The sequence below is a fragment of the Bremia lactucae genome, linkage group LG11, assembly GCF_004359215.1.
Source record: "Bremia lactucae strain SF5 linkage group LG11, whole genome shotgun sequence".
NCBI lineage: Eukaryota > Oomycota > Peronosporomycetes > Peronosporales > Peronosporaceae > Bremia > Bremia lactucae.
Window position 1 is genome coordinate 1,020,896 of NC_090620.1, and position 13,539 is coordinate 1,034,434.

General features: G+C 44.2%; 2 protein-coding genes across 2 annotated transcripts; both read left to right on the forward strand.

Annotated features, from left to right (window-relative positions):
• Positions 1–5,419: 5,419 nt before the first annotated feature.
• On the forward strand, positions 5,420–7,591 carry CCR75_000271 (uncharacterized protein; the record flags this gene model as incomplete). The annotated part of the gene is made up of 3 exons (XM_067958379.1): positions 5,420–6,563; positions 6,645–6,757; positions 6,824–7,591. The coding sequence occupies 3 exons, from the start codon at positions 5,420–5,422 to the stop codon at positions 7,589–7,591; spliced, it is 2,025 nt and encodes a 674-aa protein (XP_067817812.1).
• A 759-nt stretch (positions 7,592–8,350) lies between these two features.
• On the forward strand, positions 8,351–10,309 carry CCR75_000270 (uncharacterized protein; the record flags this gene model as incomplete). The annotated part of the gene is made up of 1 exon (XM_067958378.1): positions 8,351–10,309. The coding sequence occupies one exon, from the start codon at positions 8,351–8,353 to the stop codon at positions 10,307–10,309; it is 1,959 nt and encodes a 652-aa protein (XP_067817811.1).
• Between the last annotated feature and the right edge of the window lie 3,230 nt (positions 10,310–13,539).

Consider the following 13,539-nt stretch of genomic DNA (forward strand, 5'->3'; position numbering starts at 1 on the left):
GTATGTGCTTACCCAATCGTAAAGTTTAGGCCACCAATAAATCTGGCTTACAGAGCCGTAGGTCTTTTCTCTACCGAGATGACCACGAAGGACAGTATCGTGTAGCTTATAGAGGATTCGGTACTTCAAATTCTTATCATGAGGAACAACGACGCGCAGAGGTTCCGCAGCGTTCGTGCAATAAAGCAATAGGTCGTTATCTATAGAAAATCGATGTAATCTTGCACGCAAACGTGCTGACAATTTAAAACCCGAGGCAGACTTCTTTAGAGCTCGTAGCCGAGCTACACACTGTTCATCCTTGGCGAAAGCCGAACGAATTAATTCAGCATTAGGTGACATGATAGTCGTTAAATGAGAGAGCTCATAATCTGGCGTGCCTGATAACGCATCGGCCAAAACATTCTGTTTGCCAGGCTTATACTTCACCTCGAAGTTGTATTCCGCGAAAAAGGATAGCCATGGGGCCTTTCTCTGTGAGAGATGGGGCGACTTAGTCGCCGTGCGCAATGACGCACGATCTGTATATGTCACAAACAGCTTAGAGCCGAGCAGATAAACTCTGAATTTGACGAGAGCATACTTCATAGCAAGTAACTTTTTGTCATGAACTGGGTAATTCTTTTTCGCAGCTTTAAGCTGTCTAGACTCAAACGCAATTACACGTTCACACCCATCACCATCTGTTTGTAACAGAGCACTGCCAATGGCAAAATCCGATGCACCACAGACGACACTGAAAGGCCAGTTCGGCAGTGCCAGAATCGGGGCATAAATAAGGCTATCCTTAATTGTTTAAGAAGCATTTTGTTTGCACGAGTCCAGCACCATTTTATATCCTTCTTAAGTAGATTACAGAATGGCCAAGCCATATCAGCGTAATTTTCGCTATTTTGTGTAAATAATTGGCGAGACCCAACCACTTACGCAAATCCTTTCGGCCATTAGGAACCAACCAATTTATTATGGCTTACACCTGTCACACCGTATGTGGTTCCCGGAATGAAATCAATTTCATGACGGACACCTCTTTCCGGGGGCAAAATAAATGGTGGATTGGTACATACGACATCTTGGAATTCCTTAATTAAGGAATGAAATGAATCCGCAGGATTTATACACCGCGCACTAAATGCAGCTTTTGTGTTGTCCAGGACAGCTTCGTCCAGAAGTAGCGATGAGTTTAACTTAATCGTTGGTCGAACGACCACCATCTCAGATAAGTCGCCAGCCTTTAAGTCTCCGCCGCACTCATCAATAGACATTTCGTCTTGCTCTAAAAGAGTAAATAATACAGGGATTTCCCCAAGGCTAATTTGTCCCTCAACTGTTACCAGTAACACCATTTACAAGCCTATGCAATTGATCGCTCGTATCATTTTGTAAGAATATGCTGCTTCACTTCTCTTCTGTCACGAAGTAAAGGCAATACGCCTCTTAGAGGCCGGGACCCGGGACATTCACGTCCCCAAATCTTCCAGCCTGTACTGTATCTGTACCAAAGCTGGTGTCTAATTTGACATTCGAGAAGGAGTAAGGTAACTCAATTTCCTTATCCAGCGAACGTTCACGTGTCACTTCACGTGCATTAGAAGGGTTTGACCCAAAATGCCCTGGCGAATCGCCAATAGTGTCACTACTGGCATTCAGTATGGTGCCACCTCGGCCGACCACACTCAATGGACTTAGACGTGCCACTCCACGTATCTCAGGGATGTTACACCCTTAACGACTCGACCTTAGACCAACAATGCCTCCAGCATTCAATGAATCGTTATTACAACGAGGGTCACTCGACGGAGTACGTGCCGTTCGACTTCCTTCTTCTGACTCGGGCTCAGAGTAATGTTTTTAACATGTTAGTTTATTAACTCCGACATTCCAATGCCTAAAACATGGACAGACACAGTCAATGATCCACGCTAGTAGCGCTTTTGCTGCCTAGCTAGGGTGGGTTCATGACTCTCCAAAACTTTGCTAGGAACATTCCGCGTGGCGTCTAACGTCTTAGAACCTCCAATCGATCCATGGTTCATGGCTTTCAAGCCAGACCATTCCAAGGATGAGATCATCTCGAATCCAAATCAAGGACGAGACAGCGTTCCATACTGTCAAAGTCTAGAACCTTTATGGCCAAGTTTAATGGAACCTTAGGAACAGTGACACGAGTCCCAGTCACTAAGCGAACAGTGATTGTATCACTTTCATGCGCTTTAAGTGCCTCAAGGTACTGTATATTTCCCTCAAGGGAAAGACGTCGAGCATAAATGCAAGATGCTCCTGAGTCAATTAAAATTGACCATGGCAAAGCCCTTCACAGTCGCTTGAGCGACTAACAAGCCAGGCTTGATCTCACGCCCCGTGCAATTGCGCATCGAACTTATTGGGGCTAGGCCCTGTTTACTCTCACCTCCTAGAGGCTCAACAGAGCCTTCGAAGAGATACTTCTAAGAGTTGCAGCGAGTTCTTGCCGATGGTAGAATTTGCCATCAAGAATTCGGTGCATGCCTCTACGAAGCATCCACCTTCTTGAATGGCTTGCGCCACCTACATATACCCATTTTGTTAGAGGGTGATTCTTATTCGGAGGCCGATTTGCTCGATCAAAAAACTATCTAGCTCTTGCTCATGAGGCATTAGCGCTAATATCAATGCGAAGGATACCAATGTTGATTCAATTAACATTGAAGTGGACAAACTCAGCAATTACAAAAAATGATGTTACTGACTTTGACAACGACGCTGGAAGACTCAGCATCGATAAACAATGTTATTAATTAAACAAGAGATATCACCGCAGTGCGAGCCGGTCGCACTGAACCGAGTCAGCAGGCGATTTCCTCTTGGCTAGAGAAACGGTGGCCCGTTTCGTGCAGGATTCCATCGCTGGTGCGGTGGGCCGACAGAAACGGAAATCAGATAAAAATGGAAGAGCAAACTTACATTCATTAAATGATAATGACCTCGGCGGTAAACTTACCAGAACTTAAAGTGACAGATGTAGGCAGTAATTAATTACTCCCCATGTATATCAGTGCGTTTCGTGTACTACATCACCAAGGCAATTCGTACACGACCGAGCTGCCTCGTAAAATGCGTACGCATCCTACGTTTTATGTTGGGCGTCTCCGCCCGCACCATCAGTATAAGGCTTCTTCCGATTCCGGATTACACCGGAACGGTCTTGAGCATCCGCCAAAGCCCGATGGCTCCGAGCCAAAGCCTTTTTGTCTCAGAGTTTAATTTCTTGAGCCATAAGATCCACTCTTTCTTTCAAGGAAGAGATCTTCTGGTGAGCTGTCACGAGCTGGTTATGAAGGGACTGATTTGTCCTTTCGTTCGACAGTTGATCAGTCACAACCTGCACACAATTTCTTAACTGGTCACGAGAAAACATTATCAACCGTCACCGATTACTCGCGGCGACGGGAGCGCTCGTGATCAAGATCCTCCCTAAAATAATAAAGGATGTCATCCATATCACGATATTTATTCGGGTTCGTCAATCGAGGCGAGCCCGTCCCCCCACCACATACATTGACGGATTCGAGTGGTGAGAAGCGTTTTCTTGTTGAAAGCTTCTCTAACCACCATGAGGTAAAGGGGGCTCGACGATCGTTGGCGAGGGTATCCACCCTCATAAATTAGTTGGGAACCTCGTTTTCAACTGATGTTGGGCGTTCTATGTCTTGTCTTGCAGTACGACGAGACGCATCCTCCTCGGCAGAAGGTCCATTGGAGAACGAGCGCATCCCGCGCTCGTAAAAGGAAATGAGGTTCTCAATTACTAGTCGCATCTCGTTAGAGTTGAGCGTCATTCAATGAGGATCTTTTAAGGAAATTTGCTTCCTTAGGGGCATGACCTGCACCCTTAAAACAGCATGGGCATGAGTTTCCACACGAGAGGCAAGGATCTCTGCTTCTCTAGATAAACGGTTGAACTTATAGCGTGCACCGACTACGTTCCGTTTCTCGAACCGTTCACGGAAAGCATTTAGCTAGTCAAGCCAGATCTCACGGCCTTTGTTTTGTACATTCTGTACAAAGGCTGTTCAGCTTGGAACGAAGGTGCAAATGCACCACCGATGCCGGCAAAAGGCATTGATGAAGAATTCCGTTTCATCCTCACCAGGCTTGTGAAGCCTGGATGAGTCGAATAGCGGTCTATGATATCGATCGTTTGTCGTACCAAGACCAACGAATTAGGTTATCCTTAGAGGGCAACCAAATTTTGCACTATTGTTTTTAATAGAGATACCGATTTTTTCCTCAATTGATTTTGTCCAAATACAACATGGCGACTAATAAGTCTGTGCGCGTGGCTCGTGAGGCCGCAAAGTTGGCAGCTGCACGTATCTGTGCAGCTGTTGGAAATACAATGTTTTAGTAGACGCTAATGCGTTTACTGCGGGAAATACGTCATCTCCTACTTTCATTGGAGGTGACTAAGACATGTCATCTTTTGATGTCATGGCAGGTGATGACCTGCTACACCAATTGTAGACGACTGAACCAAGTCACCGGCATTTGCCCGACTCAGTGGCTACTGTAAAGGCCGCCGGACCACCCGGGGCCGAGTTCGTTAAACCTTTGGGTTCTAACGTGACAATCATAGAGGTTGTTCTACTCGTCTGACCTCTTTGGTGGGGAGTCATTGACTCAATGGGCGATGACGACTCTGGTAACGTATGCGTCACTAGGAACTAAGTGGCCGCGAAGAGTGCTGCTGGTGGTGCTAGTTTTCATCACCAGGAATTGAGTGGCTCTAGGGATCGCTTCAAGGGCCAAGTAAGCGTTAACGTTAACATAAGCCAAAAAGAGAGGGACCGCAATACGTTGCTGTACGCTCCTGAAAAGAAGCCTGCTTGAAAGAGGTGTAAAGTAAACTGTTTTTAAATAATTAAGCTCCTCTGTTTCATCTATTTAATACTAACTTAATTATATACTAATACAAAACATGTAGTAAAGTCTTATCCGTCTTTGCGCGCGTCCAGCGCTGACTGAACCGCGGAGCAAGTAGATATAATGGCCTATATCTACCAATGGATAAGCTTTCCGAGTATTACTACGTAAAGTAATATTCTCCAATTATTCTCTACTTTTTGGATGCTATATTAATTAACAATATTTAAGCGTTATTTCATGTAGAGATACACCCCGTTACATGTAACCTCCAACAAATATGAACTGTGATGGTCACGGCACTATACCTTAAGAGGGGTTGTTTTACAGAGAGGGGACTGTCCAACTATTTTTTATAATTGACTTGGTCCCAAGCTGGGACCAGGAAAACTTAATAAAATAAAATACATATCAGAGGAGAAGGGTATTAAAATAGAGGGCTCAACTCCTCTGAAACTCATAAGCAAAGTCACAAACGTCAGATTCGTTTCGAAACAATTCTCAAATCATTTATACAATGGAATCAGCATCAAACTTGCTCCAGCTCGTACAAGACGCCAGAAGCGGCGCCCAGGGTTTAATTATGCTTGAGGATGACCTGATTGGTAGGATCAAAAATGCTTCGGAGCAATTACTCTGTGCTGGCTTATACACAATATCCCCAGAGTCAAGTGCAATCGCAGTTTGTCACGTCACAGCCGAAGTAACGGCATTTCTGGTCGAGTATCGGCCTCTTACAGAGCACTCCAAGTGGCACAAACGTGTGCTAGTACTCGAAACAGCAGTAGCTAGTGCAGTTGCTGGCCTTGTAGACTCAAATGAGGCAGATTTAGAAAACGAAACTCGCGATCTGAATAATATGGTCGAGCGACTATTTCGGATGTTATGGAAAACTTCCGATTCATCCCAAAGCGTAAGTAACAAAGCTGCAATTATGACTAAGTTGTGCATGTTATTGGGACTTAGCTGGCTATCGTATGACCGAATGGGTAGTGAAAAGAGGGTGGAGAATCTGCTGATTTTGTGCAGCGACTTGTGCGCTGAGCGCGAGACGACAATTAAGCTCGCGAAATGGCCATTGTTTTTACTTGGTATCGTACATTTGGTGGAAAAGCAAGATGTTGTACGAGCTCTGGGGTTCTTAAGGCGTGCTGTGGAGAAATGTGAAGGCTTGGAGATGGAAGATGGAATTTTCTTTTACTGGTATGCAGTGGCATTGATTCGTAATGGAATCGAATGCGACGCTACGGCTGCTTTAGACAAGTGCATTCAATGTGACTACAAACCAGCTCCTTGTTTGTACCTTCAGGCCATTGTTCAATTACAAGCAAGTGATTATCATGCAGCACGTAACCAGCTTCAGCGCTTGATAGAATTGGACTTTACACAACCATCATCGATGTTTAATTATGCGCTTTTGATGGAACGGATGAGTAATTTTAGTGCAGAACAGCAAATGCTCAAGTACATCTTAGAGTTTCATGGCAATGGCATCAGTGAAATTGCAGCAGCTCAAGAATCTGCTGCTCAAGTAAACACTGTAAATACATTATGTGCTTTTGATGATCAAGCCAACTTTACAGCTTTGTTTCCGTCAAGACGGAGAAATGTTACTATGACGATGGTTCATCGTCATGCGGCGTTAGCAGCCATGGAAAATGGTAAGCTATTTGACGCGGTGGAGCACTGATTCGAAATCTTGGAAGAAACTTACAGAGAAAACATTGTGATGATAAAATTAGGCTGCTGGCTAGAATCCAAATATCATTTTGAAGAGTACCTTAGCTCTGTGTATGGACTGGATGACTCTGATGCGTTCAGAGTCGCACGAGATTACGTATATGTGCTGCTCCAGGTAAGTTCTCTATGTATCAATAATTAAGCTTCGATTTTAAGGAATTCGCTCTGTTCATATATTAAGAGCAAACTTCCGTCATTGGCATTACGCGAATCCGAGCAATACTTACAGAGCTATGATGCAAGCAATGCTGCGAGTGACTCCGATGAGGAAGTGACTCTGTTGCTGCTGCATTTATATAAGGCTGACGCTTTACTGTGCTTGGAAAGAGTTTCAGAATGCTGCAAGTATCTCCAGGAAGTTGTTCAGCCTCGAATACAAAAATCACTATCACGACGAGAAGCTGCTTTAAATGCGACTGATGCCGTCACTGAAGAAATCATATCATGCCACACGCAATTAGTAAACAATGTAGCTGTTGCTGTGGCTTGCTGCTCTGGCGCTGACCCCGCCATGTCGATCTTGCGCGTTGGATTACAGCAATATCCCGACTGTCTTGCTATGAAATTCAATTTGGTTTTGTTGTTATTGCGGACGGGAGATGAAATGACGGCGTCTGCTTTGTGGATGAAAGCTCGCGGTTGGAATTTCCACGCTGAAACCAATGCAGTGACGGGCGTAGCAAGTCCGGTAGATAGCGCAGCCGCTTGTCAGATTGCTGCAGTGTCTGCTAGTGCTTACGTACCATTTATTTCGGAGCATGTACAAGGAAATCTTGATGGAGAATGTGGTGTTTCGGCACAACAACTCGTGTTTTTAGACGCGCTGATTATAAAAAGCTGGCGCAAAAGGTGGAATTCTCAGCTTGCTGATAATACTATTCAGTTTATTGAATACCTTGAAAGTCGAGGCTCTACAGATTTGCTCTCAAAGGTTAAAAAGAGCTTGTGAACATAGGTATCACAGCATCCGTATTTGCCAATTGTAGCGATGATGTTCACTGCACCATATTTAAAGTTATACAAGCTTCTAATTTTTCGCCAAGTGGCGGGCAAAGTCGTTGCTACAAATGCCTCTCGCGAGGAAAAAGTGCGTTGCCGATGGTTCTTCCTCTGCGTTTGCTATGATACAAAGCCGTAAGGAGATCGGCTCATATCAAGCTTGGCTTCATCTCCTCATACAGTTTTCATATCGAGCCGTTGACGGCATTTATGCAGGACAAGTTGTCCGTCAATTAGCACATCTGTCAATCCGTCGCTAGAAGGTATCATCGACGATGCCTCAGCTCAAAAGGCCTAAGCAGCTTAGACGGAAATATAAATACAACGGTTGAGTAGCGATGCCGAAGCCATATGATACTTTCATCCGCACAAAAAAATACGTGGCTTAGTTCTGCATTTATAGTAGCCTTGTAACCATGCTTTGCAATGGCTTATCCTTGACACTTAAAGGAGTCTCATGACAACTTGATTTTATTTTTAACAAGAGCGTGGAAGCTCTGTATTGATGATCGATCGTCTATTAAATTCTATTTTCAGGTCTTTCGACGTGCACATAATTAAATTTAGGCAAAGAAATTTACTAAGACTCGGTCGGCAGCAGAATAAGCTTTTTTTCTTACCAAAGATTTGTTATAATTCAAAATTCCGAATTTTTTTTTGAGACCTACACACATTGATTGTGACCATCGCAATCTAATTGCGGTTGATAATGTGGTCGTGTATGCTGCTGCTGCTCGTGTTGGCGCTGCCGTCCGTCGTCGCCGTGCTTCCTACGGGCGTCCTTTCACTGCAAATCCTGCAAGAATCACCGCAGAAGCCTCTTGAATTAGCAAAGCAACTGTGCTCGCCCAGCGCCATCGCTGGGTGGGGCATGCCGCTTCCCGCGCGTTCCGACTCGCAGTGGAAAACATTGGTCCAGTCACCCGCATCAAATTATGACGGTTGCGCGCCATACCATTTTCAACCCGAGAAATTTTCTGCGAGAGGCTCTGTGGTCCTTGTAGACCGCGGCAATTGTTCGTTCGTCACAAAAGCGTTTGCAGCTCAAGCAGCTGGAGCCATAGGGTTAATTGTCAGAGGTACCAAGAGAGCCGTGTACGAAGCCATTATGAGTAATCGTACGACAAATAGTAGTACGTATCTTATTAAGCATGATGCAGAATTTAATGGTATTAACGTAGCAGTGGAAAACAAGCCCGTGTTCGAGTATGACTGCAGTAAAGGTGTAGCTTTTGTGGACGAATTGGCAATACCTGTGTGGAATACAGACGCAAAAAAGTGCAGCGAAGACGTGAGATGCTCGTCCAGATCGTGTGTGCTCACAGGCCACACAATGATGCAGGGAAGCAGCACGAAGCACCAGGTGTGCTGTATGTGGGACACTTTTGTGATCATGGGCGCTATGAATGAGACCGGAGTAGCGAAGCTTGCCATTCCCGTTGTTTATGTGACAATTAATGATGGACAAGAATTGCAAAATGCTATTGTCAAGTACCCGACGTCGCTAGTAGCGCGAACATATCAGCGGGAACGGCCTCTAATTGACGTGTCATCAATTTTGTTATGGGCGCTGGGAGTCGCGACTGCGCTCGGAGCGACATACTACTCGACGAGGGACTTGAGACATCGGAATGAATGGGATGCGGCATTTCGAGACCAGAAGGAACGTGGCGACCAGGACCAAGTTAGCCTGACGTATGGACGCGATGATGTTTATGAACTGAATGCGAGACACGCGGTGGGCTTTATGGCTCTAGCTGGAGTGGTCTTGATAGGACTTTATTATGCTAAGATTGGTGGCGTTATTCCAGTGCTTTTTGCAGTGTCTGGTGCAGTCACGCTGGCTCAGGTTGTTGGAACGCCTCTAATGGAGTGGTTAGTACCGAGTATAGCGTCTCGTGAATTGCCAATTCCGTTAAGTGGCGGTACTGCAAGCGTGTCAGAGTGTCTTGGCTTTTTACCCAGCATTGCTGTTGCTGTAGTGTGGTATTTGCACCGACGCACGTATTGGGTCTTGCAAGACTTGATGGGAATTTCGCTTTGCTTTTTATTCTTACGGACTGTCCAGTTGCCGAACCTCAAAGTGGCAACTGTGCTGCTTACTCTAGCATTTGCATACGATGTCTTTTTCGTGTTCCTGTCGCCAATCTTCTTTGGCTCAAGTGTCATGGTTGATGTCGCAAGTGGTGGGCCTGCAGCATACACGAAAAGTGGTTATCCGGGCGTCGACTATTGTGAACGCTACCCGACGTATTCGGCATGTGTCGACCCAGAGCCAATGCCGATGCTTCTTGTTATGCCACGCATCATGAATTGGGCCGGTGGTGTCAGCATGCTCGGTCTTGGTGACATTATCATGCCTGGTATGCTACATTCTTTTGCACAGCGCTACGATTATGCGCGTGGAGGCACAAAAAATTACTTTCGAATGATGGCTATTGGCTATGCTGTCGGTCTAGCTTTAGCTAATCTAGCAGTCATGATCACGTCTATGGGACAACCGGCGCTCATGTATATTGTGCCATCTACTTTAGGCCCACTCATAATTGCATCGAAGCGAAACGGTGATTTTCGCGCCATGTGGTCCGGCGCAGTCGGCTTCGAAAGTACGACAAGAAGTAGCTACGACGGGCCCGAATACAGTGCTGTCAGCCTAGTGGGTCCATAACTTTTAATCTTTTTTGATATTGTTATCTCAGAAGGTATTACCTCAAGTGTCTGCTGCTGGGCAACTGACTAGTAAGCGTTAAGTATTGACAAAGGGGCATATGATCTAGCATGATTATCTGCTTTCTGTTGGAGGCAACTATTTAAAGTGTCGCTGCAATTATGATGCTGTATTTAATTGAAGAATTCGTCAGAGCCTCTTGTCTCACCTCGCTTTTTAAAGACGAAGCAAGTTTCGGTGTTCCGTGTTGCAAATACAAATTTGCGCAATTCTATGTACTCGTGCGATGCGTCTTGCTCTTAAGCAGATCTGCAGCAGACGTTTAGTATCGTCTTGAGGAACACCATTATAAACATAGAAGCGCAGATAGTGGTGTCTTTCGAATGCAATTTCTCTGATCAATCAGACGCAACTAGTATGCAGCGATTGTCAAGAACATTCGATAACTTTGTGCAATCGACGTAAATAGGTACCGTGAACAGAGATGTTCTCAGAAGCTTTACAGCATTCGACATTCATACCTCGAGAGAAATCTTGAGGCAAAGAATAATTGGTAGCAGAAGCAATGCTAGATGCAATGATCATTTGAAGATCTTCCAAACGGAAATCTTAAAATTTATACAATTATGTCAATCGGTTCACAAAATGCCATTCGTGCAAGATTGCCGCATTCACCTGTGATTTTAATAGCTGGCCAAGCTACCGTATAACTTGATACTTTTTCAGCGACTACGTTGTTCGTTCAGTAAATGCTACATTTATTTCCTTTTATTACGTTTTTATGATTCGTTAAATTTAATCTATTTTGCCGCCCCACATTTGAAGTTTACAATTTCTACGGGGTCGGAAAAGAGTCAGTGACTTCGCGTTGGCAACATGCTTGACTACGTTTCGCGCCAGTACCGCTGGTACAAGCTCGAGTTTGGTCTCACCATGTTAAGCTGGTGGGAGGTGTCCATCTTCAGTGCGTACTCCCGCCAGAACTGCAAACGTTGCGATTGACTAAAGAAAATTAATGAATCTTTCCTTGCTAACAGATTGCTTTCTCCTGCTCGTAACCAGCGTGACCGGCTACTATATCTACAACGCCGGCAGCCACATCGCGGCCTTTCTCAATTGATGCGTGAACAATGAAGCGAAAAGAACTGATATTAAGCAATCAGGAAGACTGAGGAACTGCAATCTTTAAAAAAGCTTCGATTTCTTCGTATCTGTGTAGTTTCATTGCAATTGTTATTTGAAAAAATTAGGTCAATTTCAAAGTAAGATTAAATGCCAAGATCTAATTGAAAAACCAATATCCTTATTAATAACTTGTAGAAGAGTTTATTCTGAAAGCGAACACAGGGAAACACTCAGAAAGACAACTAGAGTAATATTCATGAAAAGGAATTGCGACCTTAAGGCGAGCATTTGCTTGATGCGTGATTGAGCTGCTGACTTATTTATTCTTTTACATAATTTTTTGCAATGCCTACAGAAAATATTTTCTGAATAATATTTTAAATGGTGATGATTCCATTAAAATTATAATTAGATTTATAGTGGGATTTGTATTTTGTAGGGATGTTAAATACAGAGCAGTTTCTACTAAATACACTACATACGACACTGCGCACAAACTCCACCCGCTGCACAATAATTAACATAAAGAAATCGAATGTAGAAGGCATGTTTAGGACCATGCAACTTAACGTTTACCCAACATCCGTAACAAGAAAATGCATTACCAATTGATTACTTTCCATCGATCAAGCCAATTCTAGATCCGCTGCAGCCAAAGTTAGAAGAATTCGCAACACTGGGATGTTGTAGCCAAATATAGGCATCCACAGGTTGTATTAGACTATCTGCAGTAAGCTCTGTAGCTCTCCGGAAATTTCCATCTACATGCAATAACGTGATTTCCATGCCGCCAGCCACCGTAGTAGAGGGTGAGAAAATTGTCGCGTAATTCTCGTCAGAAAAATTATGAATGGGCAAGCATACAAGCTTGCAGCCAAGATTGCATACTCTGGTTGTAACGGGGCACTACGACTTGTACTGCTTCAGTACAAGTCCACTTCGCACTGCTTCAGTTGCGAGTGGTGCCTTACGTTATTTCACGTACACTAGTACGTGCAGATGAAGACTTCTCTTTAAGGTTACTAGCTTAAAGAGGGTTAGATGAAAACTGCATTAATATACTTAAGTATCTCTTCTATCTATCTTGTAAATGCTAACCCAATTATAAACTAATACTAAACATGCAATTGAATTCTTATCTTATCTGTCTCTCTCTTTTGTTTACATCTACAGCTGATTAGTCTGCGAAATTAATAGATATAATGGTCTATTCCTATTTATGATAAGAATTCTAAACATTGCTATTTAAAGTAATATCCTTAATATATTATCTACCTCTAGATAATATATTAATTAACAACCTTTAAGTGTTAATTTCATGTAACCATACACCCCGTTACATCATTCCTCCCTCAAACGACATTCACTCTGACTGTCATTGGATGGAGTGGTCACTATGTGACCATTTAATTTTTAAAATGATGATGATTGGTCAGAACCATCACTTTAAATTTAATCGCATGAAGAATAAACTCATGCGGGGTGTCGATAGTGCTGCGCCATGGCTGCGGTTCGTGCAGCGCGGGTGACGCACTGTTATCTCTTGCGGCAGATGTTCCGTCTGCCGTAGTGCCTTTCACTCGCACATCACTAGATGTTGCGAGTGCACGTGGTGATTCACCACGTGAATACGTCCCCTCTTTGGAGGTCGACTACGAATGCGAGTCGGACGAAATGGCCGACTTGGGGATAATGGAACAGTCGCCTGATAGACGTCAGGCGGCTGACTATGAGCTTTCGAATGAGAGGGCTCATTTTGATAGACAAGAGTCTATTTGGATCCGACGATGAGGATGATCCCTCATCGATCGTTCCGTCTCCCGTACGGTCACCTGCACGTGTTTCAATGCAAGGTGATGACGATGGCGTAAGCCATCGTAAGAAAAGTTCTTGTGGTACTCCTGCTTCAGTGGGTACCACTCAGGAGAATGAAGACAGTAAAATGTCTCATCTCGCTCCTGAAAAGAAGCCGTGGCTTTTGCCAGAAAGGCTTATCAATAGCTTGTCCGGAGAAACTACTCCTCACAATAAATATCCTTTATTTTTTGCGACAAAGCTACATGGCCTTGATCTCATCGCGGAGAACTTTCGCGCTGAGGAAGATT